This window comes from Trichomonas vaginalis, chromosome I (genome assembly GCF_026262505.1).
Source record: "Trichomonas vaginalis G3 chromosome I, whole genome shotgun sequence".
NCBI classification, from domain to species: Eukaryota; Parabasalia; order Trichomonadida; family Trichomonadidae; genus Trichomonas; species Trichomonas vaginalis.
In genome coordinates, this window is record NC_067203.1 from 14,125,804 (window position 1) to 14,142,941 (window position 17,138).

The 17,138-nt window shown below is 32.6% G+C and overlaps 5 protein-coding genes across 5 annotated transcripts, besides 3 other annotated features; 2 read left to right on the forward strand and 3 right to left on the reverse strand.

Moving 5' to 3' along the window:
- Window positions 1–309: 309 nt before the first annotated feature.
- TVAGG3_0983990 (uncharacterized protein) lies at window positions 310–2,595 on the reverse strand (the record flags this gene model as incomplete). The annotated part of the gene is made up of 1 exon (XM_001579418.2): window positions 393–2,558. The coding sequence occupies one exon, from the start codon at window positions 2,556–2,558 to the stop codon at window positions 393–395; it is 2,166 nt and encodes a 721-aa protein (XP_001579468.1).
- Window positions 2,596–3,665: 1,070 nt separating this feature from the next.
- On the forward strand, window positions 3,666–7,517 carry TVAGG3_0984000 (PHOSPHATIDYLINOSITOL KINASE family; the record flags this gene model as incomplete). Its single annotated transcript, XM_001579417.1, has 1 exon — window positions 3,676–7,146. The coding sequence occupies one exon, from the start codon at window positions 3,676–3,678 to the stop codon at window positions 7,144–7,146; it is 3,471 nt and encodes a 1,156-aa protein (XP_001579467.1).
- Window positions 7,518–7,748: 231 nt separating this feature from the next.
- Window positions 7,749–7,786: a mobile genetic element.
- A 1,176-nt stretch (window positions 7,787–8,962) lies between these two features.
- Window positions 8,963–8,999: a mobile genetic element.
- A 1,310-nt stretch (window positions 9,000–10,309) lies between these two features.
- Window positions 10,310–10,330: a mobile genetic element.
- A 472-nt stretch (window positions 10,331–10,802) lies between these two features.
- On the reverse strand, window positions 10,803–11,669 carry TVAGG3_0984040 (myotrophin family; the record flags this gene model as incomplete). Its single annotated transcript, XM_001579416.1, has 1 exon — window positions 10,803–11,669. The coding sequence occupies one exon, from the start codon at window positions 11,667–11,669 to the stop codon at window positions 10,803–10,805; it is 867 nt and encodes a 288-aa protein (XP_001579466.1).
- A 1,486-nt stretch (window positions 11,670–13,155) lies between these two features.
- TVAGG3_0984050 (uncharacterized protein) lies at window positions 13,156–14,050 on the reverse strand (the record flags this gene model as incomplete). Its single annotated transcript, XM_001579415.1, has 1 exon — window positions 13,214–14,038. One exon carries the CDS (start codon window positions 14,036–14,038, stop codon window positions 13,214–13,216), a length of 825 nt encoding a protein of 274 aa, XP_001579465.1.
- Window positions 14,051–14,695: 645 nt separating this feature from the next.
- On the forward strand, window positions 14,696–16,858 carry TVAGG3_0984060 (adaptor complex subunit beta family member family; the record flags this gene model as incomplete). The annotated part of the gene is made up of 1 exon (XM_001579414.1): window positions 14,712–16,784. One exon carries the CDS (start codon window positions 14,712–14,714, stop codon window positions 16,782–16,784), a length of 2,073 nt encoding a protein of 690 aa, XP_001579464.1.
- Between the last annotated feature and the right edge of the window lie 280 nt (window positions 16,859–17,138).

Below are 17,138 nucleotides of genomic sequence, written 5' to 3' on the forward strand. Positions count from 1 at the left end.
CTTATATGCAATGACGTTAAAGCATTCAAAAAGTTCAAGATAAATTTTCCGATGCATAATGGAATTTTACTTTTTCTAGATTCGAATTCTCGCTTCACTTATTTAAATTACTCAAATGCTCTAGTAAAAAGTTTGATCGCTGTTTCAACGTAAAGTTCAGAAAATCCATCTACAACATTTTTTTCTGCAGTCAATTCAATGCTAAAATGATATTCAGTTTTTTTGCGGTTTCTCCCTTCGATCGCATCCCCAAAAATTCCAAACCGCAAAAGTGAATAACATTTTGCAAAAAAATTAAAGTAAATTGTACGAAAATTGATGAGCTAATATTTTAGAATTTGAAGATTCATGCTACATAATTAAAATGATAAAATAATAATAAAAAACATTTTTTACAATGAGATTTTAGTGAAATCGCTCATGAGTTCTTCTGTTGGATAATTTCTCTTGTTCTTCTTATTCTTCTTCCTGATGCATAAAAATACAATTAAAGAGATAATTCCAACGAAAGCAATTCCACTAAAAACTCCAATTAAAATTCTCTTGGCCAATCGACTTATTCCTCCTTTTCCGTATTTCAAGTCTAATGGTTCGTACAAATACACAAACAACTTGTTGTTCATGTCTGTGTATGTTTCCCAAGTCAAGTTTCCATTGAAAAGATCATTTGCAAATTCATTAAATGACAATGCGAATTTTCTCGGATTTATCTCAGTCAAGTAATTGATTAAATCACTTGGCGTTGAAAGGAAATAGTTGATTAAAGGGAGAACTGCATTCCTAAACTGTTTAAAACTATTTCCAAAAACACTTTCGATGTCTTTCGCTGTCAAATTCGCTCTCTGTTTTGATGCAATGTCCCAAAGTTTCAAAATCTTATCAATAGTCTTCTTTCCATCGGAATTGACTGTAACAACAGCATCTAGTAGATTAGGACCACTCATTACTTTGACTTCTTTCCATGCTTCGATTGTTCTTTCGATATAAAAATTATTAAATTCTAAATCCCAGAATGCTTCTTTGATCGGCTTCCCGTTTGCATGCTCAACAGCTGCATTGGCATATTGTGATATTGTTTTGCCAAATGGAAGTGTTTTTAGGACATCATCAAATTTCATATCATTTTTCACAACTTTTTTAAGATCGTTCAGGAAATTGATTATGAAATCAATTATATCAGGTGACAATGACTTGATTTCTTCTAAAAATTGAACAAAATTCGAAATTCCATTTTTGATAATTTCAGAATCAATGTTTTCGATGCCAATCTTGGCCAAAACATCATTTAATGAGTCATTTGGATTATATTTTTTAAAGAAAACAGTTCCAAATGCGATTTTATCTGCCCATTCCATTGTGAATTCTGGAATTGGAGTCAAAGGATTGTTTAAATAGAGAATTGCCTGGAAAACTGTATCATATGACTCTTGTTTCTCCTTCTCAGTCTTGTTCGTAAGTACTGTGAAGACTAATGGCTTAATTAAAGGTTGATCTTTTTCTCTGAATGCAGAAAAGAAGTTGTTTTCATCATAAAGATGACTATAATTATCTTGAATGAATAATGATACTAATTTAAAGTCTGCATCAAAATATTTAAGATATGGTTTGATATATTTGTTTCGTATGTCTTCTGGAAGGATAATAGTATGATCATTGAGTTGCCTCTTTAAATCATCAAACAATGGTTTGTATTTATTGTATAATTCAACCATTTTTGTGTCTGATTTATTTAATTCTTTTCCAAACTTCTCGTATTTAGAAATCAGTCGTTTGAAACCAATCTTCATCGTAAAAGTGTGCTCTGGCATCCAATTACAGTATGTAAAGAAAGAAGCAACAAAAGATTTGGCAAAAATTTTGATTGAACCTGATAATGAGTTTTTAACACCTATCATTGCATTTAATGCATTCGTAGCTATTTGTTCTATGTTTAATTTTGAAGATGAAACTGGTTTTATAACATCTTTAATAATTCCCATGATTTTTTGCTCATTCATGAATATATGTTTCGGAATATCCTTTATATCATATGATTCTGATGTCATTGATTGTTTAACAGCTTCTGATCCATCAAAATAAAAAGATAAAGGTAATTTCAACGCTGTTACGATTTCTTCGACTGTTGTTTGGTTAGTATTGTTAACAATATCAACGATTATCTTCTTTAATGGTTTGTATTTATATCCTTTGATCCATAATTCCGTTTTCATTTTTGGAAGACTAGTATTGATCAAATTAAGAACTGTATTCTTGGATATGTTATGTGGTAGATACTTGTAGATATGGGTTTGATTGTCTAAAAATATCTTGAGTTTATCATTGTAAAAATTTTCGAGATATTTTTCATCATAATGGCTGGATTCGGCGCGATTATAGTTCATAGAGTTCATTAATAACTTTCTAGCTTTAATTTGCTTGCTAGAATCCAGATTTTCAAGAATGAAATTCTGAATTTTTGTCCAATTTTTGTATTTACTTAAGTCAATGCCTTGAGAATTAAGGATGTTCTTATACTGATCATTTACAGCCTTGTGAAATACAATCAGCGTAAATATCATTAACTCTTCAAGGGGAAATTATTGATTTTGATTTTTCATCGGATCTTCTTCTGAAATTTGATAGAAAGAAAATTGAGAAGAATTTATACTAATTGAACTAATAATATATATTTTATATTTTCAATTTGATAAGATTAGAATTGTAAAGTTCTCAAATCCATTCATGATCCAATTTTTGTCAAATATTTCCAATCCTTTATTTACTCATTGAACAATGTCGCATATGAAAACAAGATGTAAATGGAATAAAATTTGCTATTCAGAAGAGTGAATGATTTAAAATTTCATAAAATAGCTAAGAGTTAATGGCTAACATCTCATTTTTGAGATCTGATAAAGCAAGATTAGGTCGTTTCGCGTAAATTTAGGATAAAAAAATCTTTGTGGATATTTTATTGCTGATACACGGTTAAATTGGTTGAAATTAAGCTAGGTATTCTATAATCAAATAAGAGATCTCAAAGTTCAAAACACCAGATAGCTTATTCTTTGAGATTACATAAACATCTGAATCATAATATAGAATTTGAAAGTTGTGTACCATCTATTTTGGCGTAATAACAATCTTATGTGACTACGGTATGACTCTTAAAGAATATGATTTATTCTGAGAAAATGCGATTTGGATTTATCAATAATTCTTAAAAATAACTTAAGTGTATGATCGACATTTTCATTTAAAAGTAATGTCAGCTAAATAGCAATCTTAAAAACACGATTTTAATTCCGAGATTTTCAAATCCTGCAAATGCTTTTTTGATATTTAATCGTTGTGCCAAAATTACCGATTTAAATCTAATTCATAGTTCATTTTACGAATTAAAAGCACGTTTGTTACACGAAATTCTAAATCTTGCAACGTTAGTAACTGTTGCAGACTGAGTTTATTGGTAAAATGGACGTAATTTTTTCTCAATGTATAGTTTTCATTTCATAATCGAGCGACCGGCTATTTCTGATATGAGTTTGATAATTGAGTTCACTAAATTCAAATGAATATTCAATTCAAATATTAAGAAAATAATAATATTATAAATCCTTATTTCGGTTAAATTTTGGAATAAAAATGCATTTGTAAACTTTTGAATTCTGTTAAAAGGGGCAATCAAATTCTGGTATGGGCACTCAGTTTAGGTCTAAAACGATGCCTCCTATATTACTAGGCCCAGCCAACAATCCAGACTTTCACCAACTTGATATCACCATCTTAGACCGTGATATTTTCTCAATGCCGTTTGATAATGGTACAACCGGTCAATATATTATTGACTTATTAGAATCTAGGAATATCCAGAACTATATTATCCTTGTTGATAACGTTCCGAAGACAAATACGACGCCATTATATGTTTCTTCGGAAAACAAAGCAATTTTGGATTTGATTAAAGAAAATGATAGGTTTAAAACGACATCGATCTTCACCAAAATGTGCCCCAATAGGAATATAACCACCAGAAAGCAGCGTTTTAATATGTATGTAAAATCAATCCAAGATTATTTGGAAGAATTAGAACTTCAAAGCCTGAAATTACCCATAAGTGGGATGTTCAAGCGCGTTGCGAAACACAAAATAAACATTGCCCTTCCGAGCAACGCAGTAATCAAATTTGGCCTCAATTCGAGTCTGACTTTTGCAAAAATCTACGAAGCCATCTTTGAAAAGCTTTGCAAAGTTTATGGTCATAGGTTCATCCCTACCGCCGATAAATACAGGCTCAGAATTATTGATTCCAAATTTGAAATTAAAGATGACCAGCAAGTATTTCAAGATTGTCCAGAAATGATCGCCGCTTTGGAGAAACAAGTGAGAAACCCAGAATCTATCGTATTTAAACTCTGCATGGAAAGCAAGCCTTCAAAATTTATCAAAACTATTATTCAGGATGCCAAAGAATTAGATCTTTCGTTACCAGAGCTTACACTAGAGACACAAAGTCTATACCTATCTATGTCGCAAAATCGTCATATCGTCGAAACATTACGAAATGAAAAAATTACTGAATGTCCTTTACTTGCAAGAATGAGAATTTCATCGACAGACCCACCATTATATACATGTACGAAAACGCAAATCGCTCTGAAATGCGAGCTGCGTGCAGGAATTACAGATGTCGTAGTAACTGGAGCTTCAATACAATGCCGGTACGATATTTCGGCGGATAAAGCAATAGTTCAATTAATCGCTAAGATCGAAAAGCACCAGAAGATCAACATCGGTCGTGATCCGAGTGAATTTGTATTATTATTACAAGGAACAGACGAAGTCATCGCCGGTGATACACCATTAGTACAGTTTATGTGCGTACGACAGTTCTTGGTCTCTAATCAGCCAGTTATGAACGTAATGCTCGCAGAAAAATCTCAAATCATCGATTCAATCAAGAATAAAGAACTTGCGGTTACGCCGATGCAAGAACCGAACAAGAACGATTTTATTCCAAGTATCAAAGCTTCAACAACAAATTCCTTATGTATTCCGAATTTACTGCTTACAACGCCTATGTCTATACTTATACGTGGCTTCAAGCACTTCCCAGCTAAAGTAGAGAACGTAGGTATCACTGTTGCAATTATAAACGGTACACAAACGATATGCGACCCAATTACGTTACCTGTACAAAAAGGTGGTGCCAAATACATATTAGTTAATCAACCCATTACTTTCCAGATATCTCCACGCGTTTTACCGCATTCCGCCCGCTTATCAATTTCCGTATTTGATTATGACCAAAGAACCAACTACATGAAGAAGCCAAAGAAGAAGAAAGACAACGGGAACATTGCAAGCTTGAACTTCCCGATGTTTACTCACGACGGATGGCTGAACATGGGAACAACAAGCAGAAAAATGTGGAATAAGCATTATTTGGACTATTTCTTGACAACGGCTCAGTCAAATGAATCCGGAGCGATTGTTGCGATATTCGATCTCCCTGTTTTCAGATTCCCTGTTTACCACACTGTTGCAGAGATTCAACCATCAGCGAATCGTATGTCAATGCACTTGTCGACAGAAGAAATCGCACGATTGGAGACATTCGAGAACCTCGATGCATTGGGAGTTCTCTCTCCTGAAGACAAAACATTGATATGGAACAATCGTGCTAAATTTAAACAAAACGAGCGAATGCTTCCACTCGTTTTGCAATCACTTGACTACACATCTCCTGTACAAGTCGCAGAAATTCCTTACATACTCAACGAGTGGGCAGAAATTTCTCCAACAGATGCATTGACACTTTTGGATCCGAAATTCGCAGATCGCGATGTTCGTAAATACGCTGTCGAACACTTAGAAGCATTCAACGATAACGAGATCATGCTTTACATGCTTCAACTCGTTCAAGCATTGAAGTTCGAGTTATACGACGATTCTCCACTTGCACACTTCTTGTTGCGAAGAGGTCTTGCAGAACCGAAGTTCCTCGGACACCAGCTCTTCTGGCAACTGATGTCTGAAGCACACATATCTCAGATTCGACAGAGATTCTCTGCCGTTTTGGTCAATTTCATATACGGAATTGGTTCATACTGGAAGGAACTTAAAACAGGATACAGATTCACACAGAAACTTGTTGAATTAAACAACGACCTTTGTAAGTTAAGTCACACAGAAGCAACAGAACAATTCAAAGTCCGACTGAAAGACGTTGAGATTCCAGAAGAGTTCCATCTTCCTATGGATCCAAGACTTGTTGTCGATGCATTCATCTTAGAAGACTGCAAGGTCATGAACTCTAAGAAGAAGCCTTTCTGGCTCACATTCCACAACGCTGCGCCATTCTCGACAGAACCAGTCAAGACGATGTTCAAAGTTGGCGACGACCTGAGACAAGACCAGCTGACTCTCCAAATAATGAAAGTCATGGAACACTTGTGGCGACAGAACCAGCTCGACTTGCGAATGAACTGTTACGGTGTCCTCCCGACAGGTTTCAACCAAGGTTTCATCGAAGTTGTCCCTAACTCTATCACAGAACAAGTTCTTCAGCAAGAGGAAGGAAGATGGACAGGCGTTTTCAAGCCTAACATCATGAACGACTTCTTGGCGAAGAACAACTCTACGGCAGTCACACTGAACATCGCGAAGGAGAACTTCCTCCTCAGCTCAGCAGGTTACGCTGTCTCTTCTTGCGTCATCGGTTTGGCAGACAGACATCCAGGAAACATCATGGTCCAAAGAGATGGTCACTTCTTCCACATCGACTTTGGCCACTTCTTGGGTAATTTCAAGAAGAAGCTTGGATATCAGAGAGAAGATGCACCTTTCCACTTCTCTCCTGCATGCGCAGAAGCACTCGGAGGAGTTGGAAGTGAGCAATACAAGAGATTCGAAGATACATCAGCAAACGCATACAATATTTTGAGACGAAATGCAAATTTGTTGATGTCCATGATGTTGTTGATGCTTGGAACAGGAATTCCAGAACTTCAAAAGCCAGAAGATATAATATACATGAAGAATATGTTGAACCTTGGAGTTTCTGAGGAAGAAGCAGCAACAATATTCAAGAAATACATTCAGATGTCTTTGGATTCAACAAAGACAACTGTGAATAACTGGATTCATAATTTAGTTGTTTCTTAATTGATATTTTATTATTTTATTATGTTTACGGAAATATTTTTGTTTTATTTTTTATCATTTATTTATTTATCATTTAATTATAAAGTTCTTTTATTGTTTTTGTTTTAAAATTTTGAATGTATGTTTAGAAATGCAATGACTAATTCAAGGATTCCTGACATAATTAGATGTGTTGTTTATCTTCTTTACCTATCATCTGAAATATTTGCTACCTATTTTAAATTTTCTTGCTTTGATTATTAATTTCATTTTCAAGAGGATAATTTTCACGATCACGATATTTAATTACTACAGTCACTATTGGAAGAGTTAAACAAAGGTGAGAATTTTTTCTTGATGCAAAATATTGCAAGAAAAGTTTGGATAGAATGAAGAATATTTTCATCAAAGTAGATAATCTAGAAAATTGCTGCAAACAAGATCAATAGTAAGGATACATTCATGATGTCCTAAGATTACCTTTCATGTCAGAAACCCAGTGAAGATGAGTAGTTGGTTCTAACAGCAAAATCACTTAGAATTAATGCAGTAGTATTGAAAATAGGTTCATAAGGTTAAAATTATTTATTTTCTTTTTGATGAAAATAATCCTGCAGATACAGTGTTGTAAACAGAAATTCATCAAAAGTGACACCTCAGAAAAGCTAAAATATTGAATTTTTGGAACTTTTGATAGAGCACGTTTTTAAATATTAATTAAAGTAAATGTATATTTTGTCAAGATTCTTTTTAATAAAAAAATAAAATTTTGAAGAAGAACACAAAATCTTCTGAAAAATAATATCACATAAACTCATATTATTTTCTAATATATAACTATTTTATATAAAAATCAAATTCAATGATCTTAAAAGCGAAGGATAAACCTCAAAATTTACGAATATAATGAGTGGGAATATAATGCTTATCTATCATAAAACCATATGAAATATCAATTTTTGCTTTACGCCTAATTTTTGACGACAATTAGCAAAAAATGTTAAATGTTAACACTCAGTCCATTTGAATATGAAAAATAAAATTGACTTTGATTAAATGTTTTTATTTATCATGCAATTCTTCTTGCGACAAAGATTTGAATAAAAGTTCAAAAAATAAGATAGCTTAAAAAATAATATACGGTAGTGTTTACTAATAGATGAATAGTATATAAATTCTATTAAAATGGATTTGATCCAAAAAAATATAAAACCAAAAATAATTGTTATAATTTAAATGAAGAAGTAATTTAAAACGATTTTATTTATGATCAAATTTTATATATTTTTTTGGATCAAATCCATTTTAATAGAATTTATATACTATTCATCTATTAGTAAACACTACCGTATATTATTTTTTAAGCTATCTTATTTTTTTGAACTTTTATTCAAATCTTTGGTCGCAAGAAGAATTGCATGATAAATAAAAACATTTAATCAAAGTCAATTTTATTTTCATATTCAAATGGACTGAGTGTTAACATTTAACATTTTTGCTAATTGTCGTCAAAAATTAGGCGTAAAGCAAAAATTGATATTTCATATGGTTTTATGATAGATAAGCATTATATTCCCACTCATTATATTCGTAAATTTTGAGGTTTATCCTTCGCTTTTAAGATCATTGAATTTGATTTTTATATAAAATAGTTATATATTAGAAAATAATATGAGTTTATGTGATATTATTTTTCAGAAGATTTCATTCTATATGCCTATGAAAAGTATTCTCAAAACTAACTTTTTCCTAATTATAATTAAATCTAGAATATTGTATTATGCTTAGTATTATTTCATTTTTCTCATTCAATTTAGAAATTACAAATGTCAAAAAATTGAGAGCTGTCACTTTTGATGAATTTCTGTTTATTACAACAGTTTTTGAAAATTTAGAAAGATAGGATAATTTATTTGAAATTTCTTTTACTTCATTGTAACAATTTTCTGTGAAATAATGATAAAAATTATAAAAATCGTAATTATTTGTTAGATTAGTAAATATAACACTTCCTCCTGTACTTGAAACTGACTGTGATTCTACATATGAATCTGAAATAGTCAATGTGTATTTTTTAACATCGTTATGAAACATGTACTTTGCAGTGTTATTTAAAAATATGCAGTGATCAACATTAGTTGTGTATGTACTAACAAATAAAACTTGGTTATTATCTGTTCCGCATTTATTTCCAATAACATTGCAATAAGAAACTGTTTGTATAGATCTCGGACTACCTTCATTAATCTCAAATTGAAGTGAATAAGTTTCAGTTTGGTTGTTTTCTCTGAATGTTGAGAAATTACATGTAAATGATCTTGTGTTAAGGTGACTATAATATGATGAATATTGATTACATTTGTTGTTTGTGCTATTAATGTTGGAAATAATTATATCACCATACATAATAAAAAATGTAGAACTTCCTTTTGATTCACTTTCTCCACAATTAGAAACAGAAACATCAATTGCGTAGTTTTTATATGAAGAATCATATCCAGCCCATTGTCTAAATGCCATGAATTTATTGCTTGCTATTGATTTATAGTAGCATGTTCGTTTTTGTACAAAATGTCCTTTTTGAAAGCATTGATAGTAGACAGATCCACCACCATCATCTGAAGTGGAACTACAGTTGTCAAATTTAGAATTCTCAAGTAATGTGCAAATATTGTTTGTTCTTTTGATGTAAATTGCACCGATTTCTTTGCATTCTTCAAATAAACATTTAAAAACGTAATAATTATTAGAACTTGTAGTATCTGAGAATGGTGTTCCATTCTGTGTCTGCACATCTTTGGTACTAGTGCCATAATATTCTTCCCAACTGAACTTTCTTCCGTTTCTTTGCGTAGAACTTCGATTTTGGATGGATTGATATTATATTATAGTTATTCACTTGATGTTGATAATTTTTTGCTTCTATCTGTGGCTGCAAGTTCATTTACATAACAGAAATCATCTTCTTTCTTCATTTGAAATTTGACATTTATCAATTATTTCAGAGAGTTTCATCAAATTTACAATAATTTACGATTGTGAAAATTTTCGATGAATTGAATGTAAAATCTATTGTATTTATTTCAGATCCCAATTCAATATATTATAATAAATTATGAATTTTTTCTCATTGGAAAAACGTGTCTTTTATCATTAGAAATAAGAATCAATAAGATTTTTTAGTGGTGCACTTACGCCCCTATGACATGAATTTCAATTCAGATGTTTAAGGTTAATTTTCAATGGCGCATCACACTAGTTATCAAAAAATTGAATTAAGATTTTAATATTTTTATATTTTGATCTTTTTATCAACATCATCTTTGTGCAAAATAAGAAGATTGATAATTCGATAATTGCAGGCATAATCAAGAGCTGTCCTATGATGGCAATCTTTGCAATGAACTTTCACACCTTCTAAAATAAGAAATCCTGTTACTTTCTCACTATTCTTTTGTACAGACAGATGGAGAGCTGTTTTCCAGTCATAATCTCTCGCATTGATATCAGCACCATGAGAAATAAGAAATTTAGCAAACTCGATGTCATCGTTTTCTGCTGCAATATGAAGGGGAGTTTTCCCTTCGTTGTCTTTTTCGTTGATATTATGTCCTTTTTCAATTAAAAGTTCGGTAAATTTGGGTTTTACATGGGGTGCAAAAAATGCGCAAAAACGATTATGCACAATGGAGAGCAGTTTTTCCATAGTTATCTTTTGCATGAATATTTGAACCATGGGAAATTAGAATTTCGCCAATTTCTGTATTATTTATTGCTGCTGCTTCATGAAGTGCGGTTTTACCTTCATGATCTCTTTTATCTATTTGAATTCCAGATGAAATTAATAGATTTGCTGCTTTTGTGTTATTAAATTTTGATGAAATATGAAGAGCTGTTTTTCCGTTGTTATCTCTTGATTTGATATTTGAAGAATGTTCAACAAGATATTTTGTAATATCTATGTCATTTTTTTCAACTGAAATATGAAGGACAGTTTGGCCTTTGAAATTTTTGGAGTTGATATCTGCTCCATTTTCAAGAAGGATTTCAATAAATTCGATATCAGAATTTACAACTGCTAAATGAAGAGAGGTATTCCCATCTTTATCTTTTGAATCAATGTTGATACCATGAGAAATAAGAAATTTTATTGAATCGGTATCGCCGTATGTGACTGCATTATGTAAAGCGGTATTCAATGAATATTTTTCGGTTGCATTGATGTCTGCCCCATGTGATATTAAAAATTCGGAAATCTTATAATGGCTCTCTTCGACAGAAACATGAATGGGGAGTTTACCTTCCATATTATGTTTATTGATATTTGCACCATGAAGAATAAGTACTTCGGCTACTGCAATACTATCACAATATGCAGTTACATGAAGAGGAGTTTCTTTTTCTTCATCTTTAGAATTGATTTCTGCACCATGACCAATAAGTAATTCTGCGATTTCCTTTGAATTGCATTCTGAAGCACAATGAAGAGGAGTTTGCAAATCTTTATCTTTTGCATTAACATCTGCACCATGTGAAATAAGCATGTTTGCATATTCGATGAAATTTTGTTTCGAAGCAATATGAAGAGGTGTCTTATTTGCATCATCTTTTGCATTGATGTCGGCTCCATGTGAAATAAGAAGTTCTGCAGTTTCTTTATAATTTTTTTTTGATGTAATATGAAGTGGTGTTTTTTATCATTATCCGTTACATTAACATTAACTCCATGTGAAATAAGTAATTTTGCGATTTCTTTTAAATTTTCTCGTGCTGCAGCATGAAGATATGTTTCTCGATTTTGACTTCTGATATTAATATTTGCCCCATGTGAAATAAGTAATTCTGCTATTTCTTTGTTTTTATTATGGATTGCAATATCAAGAGAAGTCATTCCATTTTGTTTCGCAGAATCAATTTTAACGTTTTTATAATTTGGTAAATCCAAAATAAATTTACAAATATCAAAATTGTTAAAACTAGTTGCATAATGGAGAATTGTTCGTTTGTCGGAAGATGTCTTTTCATATTTGAGATCTGAATCTTTCAAAAGTTCATATGATTGTGGAAATCCAGCACACCATGGAATTATTGCTTCTTTACATTTTTCATATAAAAGAAACAAAGCTTTCAAGTTTTGTGAAAAAATAATTTCATCATCATCAAGAATTCTAGGTTTATATAAATTCATTTCCAAACAATATTCAAGGAATTTGTTGTTATGAGATATAATGTAATTGAAACTTCTGTGATGTATTTTGAAAACTTGTAAACATTCATTGATAATATCGGTATTTCCACCGATGAGAGACAATTGTAGACATTGTTCTGTGATTGGTATGTTGAAATTTGTTCGAAGAAACATGAAAATATTCACTGATCCAAAATAACAACATCCTTCTATTGCAGATACTGTATAAAATTTAAAGCCAGGAAATACAATCCGAATGTCATCAATTGAATGTTTAATAGCAAATTTTTTGAATTTGCTGATTTGATCATGCATAATAATGAATTGAATGTGATTCTTTTTGGGAATGAAACTTTTGTCAATGTCTATTACATAAACACCATTTTCATTAGTATTTAAGTTTAAATTCATTGATCTGGCTGTATTGTATAAAATTTCAGAATCAATTGTTGAAATTGAATAATGTGTGAAGATTTGGTTGATCATTTTGGTATAAAATATAACAGAACGAAAGTTGTATTTGATTGCCATGATTAAACTCATGATTACATCTAAAGTTCGCATTTTATTCTTGGAAACCAAAATATTTGTAATCATATTAAAATCTTCCTCAAAGGTTTCGTCAGATTTATTGTGGAACAGTTTCTCATATGTTTCAAAAAAGTCTTCATATTGTTTAAATAACTCAGACATCATCAAAAAATCTGAACTGAGAACTTATGTTTCACATTATCAAGAAAAACAACCGGGGTTGCTAAAGTTTGGATAAAATAATAACAAAAAAAAATTCAAGAAAATATCAAAAGAAATTTTGGATCATGTTATGGAAAAAATAAGTCATATTCTTATAATAAACATACATTTATTGATAAAATGAATAACAAAAAAATGTTATAAAATCTATTTTTTCAAAGCAACGATTTCGATAACGTTTTTAGGACGTGTGTTACGCTTTGGTATTGTACATACAAATATCATCAGAATACAGATGACTAATAACACAATATAGCCGTATTTAAGGAAATTAACTAAAGAATCTGATGAAAAGCTGCATTCTGTTGCATAAAACAGCAGTTCTCTAGATTCTTCAGTATTTGCCTGTGGAACTGGGAATGAATAACAGCGAAATTCTTCATATGATGTTCTTATCGTATTTAGCTTAAATTTAAGATAAATTTGTTCAGAGGAACAGTTTAAAAGTCGAAGTATTGGATAACCAGCTGATTTTAATGAAAATGAATTTGTTAAATTTTGTATTTCGCTTTGTTTTATGTTTTTAATATTTGGAGTATACTCCAGTCTGCATTCTGAGCTATTTGTTATGAATTCTCCTTTAAGAAAATAACTGATTGCTGATGGTTGAAATAAAATGCATTTTTTAGTGGATTCTGAGCTAATTGTTGCATTAGTAATGAAAACAGCTGAATTATCAGCAAGTACAAATTCATAATCGCTGCAAAAGTCTGATGGAATTGAGATCAAATGGAAAGGATAAGAAGAAGTTACTGTTAAATTCTGTTCTTTTGATGTAAGATCTAAACAATTTCCTATGTCCATGTATCTTGTTCCGAATTTATTTGATCTGGCTGTTAATGAATTTTCAGAATACAATAAACGAGAATAATTTGTATTATCAATGTTAATACCAATGCCACTTCCTCCCAAAAACTTTGTTACACCCGTTTGATTCTGAAGCATAGTAATTGATAATAGAAAAACATTCATTTTTTATAAAAAGAAAGTAAATCAGGGGATTACACCAATAAATAAATTATCAAATCGCTATCTTTGAAGGATAAGATATGCGTGTTCATACCCGATAATCAAATACAATTCTTGTTGTGTATGAATTCTGGCTGACTCCAGTGAGTAATGTCTCCAATTTTAGATATCAATTTAATTTTTTTTTAGCAATTGCATATTGTGCTTATAAGTTATATCATTTATGATCAAACTAAAAGTTTATAGGTCATATTCATTTGGTTTTAAGAGGAAGAGTTTATCATATAGCTTTGTATTCTCAAATTTCTTGAAGTATTCTTAAATGAGTTACCATTGGTAAAACTCATATGAAACAAATTCTCAACTTTAGTTTCAGGAACCAGTTACTTAGGATTTTATTGCAATAAAATTAACCCTATGATCTATCAAAAAATATGCTTCGGATTCAATAATCCTTCTTATGTTTATTAGAGAAATCATAATCATGAGAGAATATAATGCGAATAAGATAAAAATTTATTCTCAAAACGCGAATTTTCGAGACTTTGAAGATAATTTCTGTAATGTTATTTAATTACAAGAATGAACCTTATTTCCAAATGCCGGTAGAATATTACTAATTGGGAGGTAACTCCACAGAGATAAATTTGAGAGGATCAGTTCAAATCCTATTTTCATGTCGAATCTCGGTGCTTTTGGATCAAGCGATTATGCTGCAGCCACCTCTAGCACCCCGATCAATCCAGTTACAGGGGAACCTGCTGTTTCTTCTCAAGATTCTCAAATTGAAGAAGTTTCAACATTATTTAGATCAACCAATTTTCAAGATCATACAAATGCGCTTAAAATTCTTTTAGCATTAATGTCTAAAGGTATAGATGTTGTTCAGTTCGCTCCTTTTGTCGTACAGCAAGTTGGAGCTCAAGATCCAAACGCCAGACAACTTGCATACGTCTACTTAAATCATTACGCGGACGAAGCGCCAGAGGAAGTTATTCTTTCAGTCAATACTTTCCAGAGGTGCTTAACAGACTCGGATCCTATTTGCAGAGCTTTGGCTGTAAAAGTTATGTCGTCAATTAGATCCCGTGAAGTACTTCCGCACATTCAGGAAGCTGTTTCGCAGGTCATTGGTGACCCTTCGCCTTACGTAAAGAAAGCAGCTGCTTACGCAATGGTAAAAGCTGCAGAATTAATAGAAGACCCTTCAGAGACAGAAGTTTATCTTCCATTACTTCAGAGACTGCTTGGTGATCAAAATCCGATAGCTTTCTCTGGTGCAATTTGCGCCTATTTATATCTTTGCCCTAATAATATTGATTTAATACATACACACTTCCGCTCGATCTGCCAGAACATCTCAAAGATCGACGCATGGGGACAGCTGTTCACTCTTCGTGCTCTAACGATTTACGCGAGATATTGTTTTAAGAACCCAGAAACTCTCGACGAAGAAGATGTCGGTGCTTTCTGGGATGATGCAGGATCTAAGGATTCTATATCAGCCGACCATCTCCTTCTTATTCATACAGCAAAGAAATTATTATCTTCACCAAACAACGCAGTCGTAACAGCAGCCACGCAATTACTATTCTACTGTGCACCGCCATCCCATATATCATCAGTGGCCCGCCCAATGGTCAGAATGCTCTACGATACACAGATTATGTCTCAATTAGCACTTACTTCGATTCTTACCATCGCTACTGTGCACAACCATATATTTGTGCCCCATCTCAACCACTTCTTCATCAGACGAAACGATATTACCGCTGTCAGAAACCTTAAATTATGTGTACTTGCACTTCTTGCCTCCCAGTCGAATGCCGACATGATACTTGGAGAACTCTCGACCTATACAAACAGCGATGATACAGAATTTGCTGCAAATGCAGTAAAGACGATGGGAAAGACCGCCATGGTCAACGAATTGATCATTCCTGCTTGCCTTCTCAGCCTCCTTCGCCTTATGAGTCGCAGCGAAGGCCCAGTTCTCTCAGAAGTCGTGTTAGTTATCGCACATCTTCTCCGCAAGCGCAGAAACACAGAAGACGAGCTCCACGCGCTCAAATCCCTTGCCAGGAAGTTCATAGAAGTCAAAGAACCATCAGCACGTGCAGCAGTTCTCTCAATTGTCGGAGATATGTACGAAACATACCCAGAATTCGCTCCACAGCTTCTCAGATACGTTGCACAGAACTTCTCAGACGAACCCGGCGAAGTACGTCTTCAAGCTCTTACTTTAGCCGCCAAATTACTCGCATGTGGTGCAGATCAAGCCATTCCTATGTACGTTCTTCGCATTGGCGAGAGAGACAGCGAGTTCGACATCAGAGACCGCGCTCACTTCCTTCTTTCCATACTTGCAAGCAAATGCAGTGATATCGTGAAAAACATGAAGTCCCTTTTATTCCCAACACGCACTGCACCAACATGGACCATCACAGACGCCGGAGTTTCAGAGTTCCAGCTCGGAACGTTCTCCCACTTTTTCAATCGCGCTGTTACAGGTTACGATCCACTTCCTGACTGGGCTGACGAAGAGACACTTCCGCCGGAATCAGTCAGGACACCGCCGGAGGGGGAGGAGGATGGAAACGCTTTCTCTGGTGGAAAAGAGGTCGGACTCGCAGATTTCTTCTCTGGAGACGATGGAAACGAGGAAGAGGACTACTACAGCGATGGAGATTACTATGAAGAAGACGAAGAGGATGATGTTGATCAGAACGACGCTTTCTTCGCAAATTAAGTTTAGATTTTCTTATTTTTTTATATTTCTATTTATTTATAAGTTGTATAGCAAAAAATTATTTTAAAATTTATATGATCTTTAACTTTGTTAAAATAAACTAAAAATTAAAAATTTTTAAATCAAATTTCTTAAATTCTCCCTCCAATTCGATTTTTTTCAGGAAATATCTCTCGTTTTTTCTGAGGAGTATGAGTTATGGCGACTTAAACCATGAAAATGAATTTATAATTTTTTTGATTTCAGCTCTGAAGTTAATTTACTTTTATACACATTGCAAATATAATCTAATGAAACGATTCCCCTTACTTTAACATATGAAATCCATAAAAAATTAGAAATTTGTTGGAATTT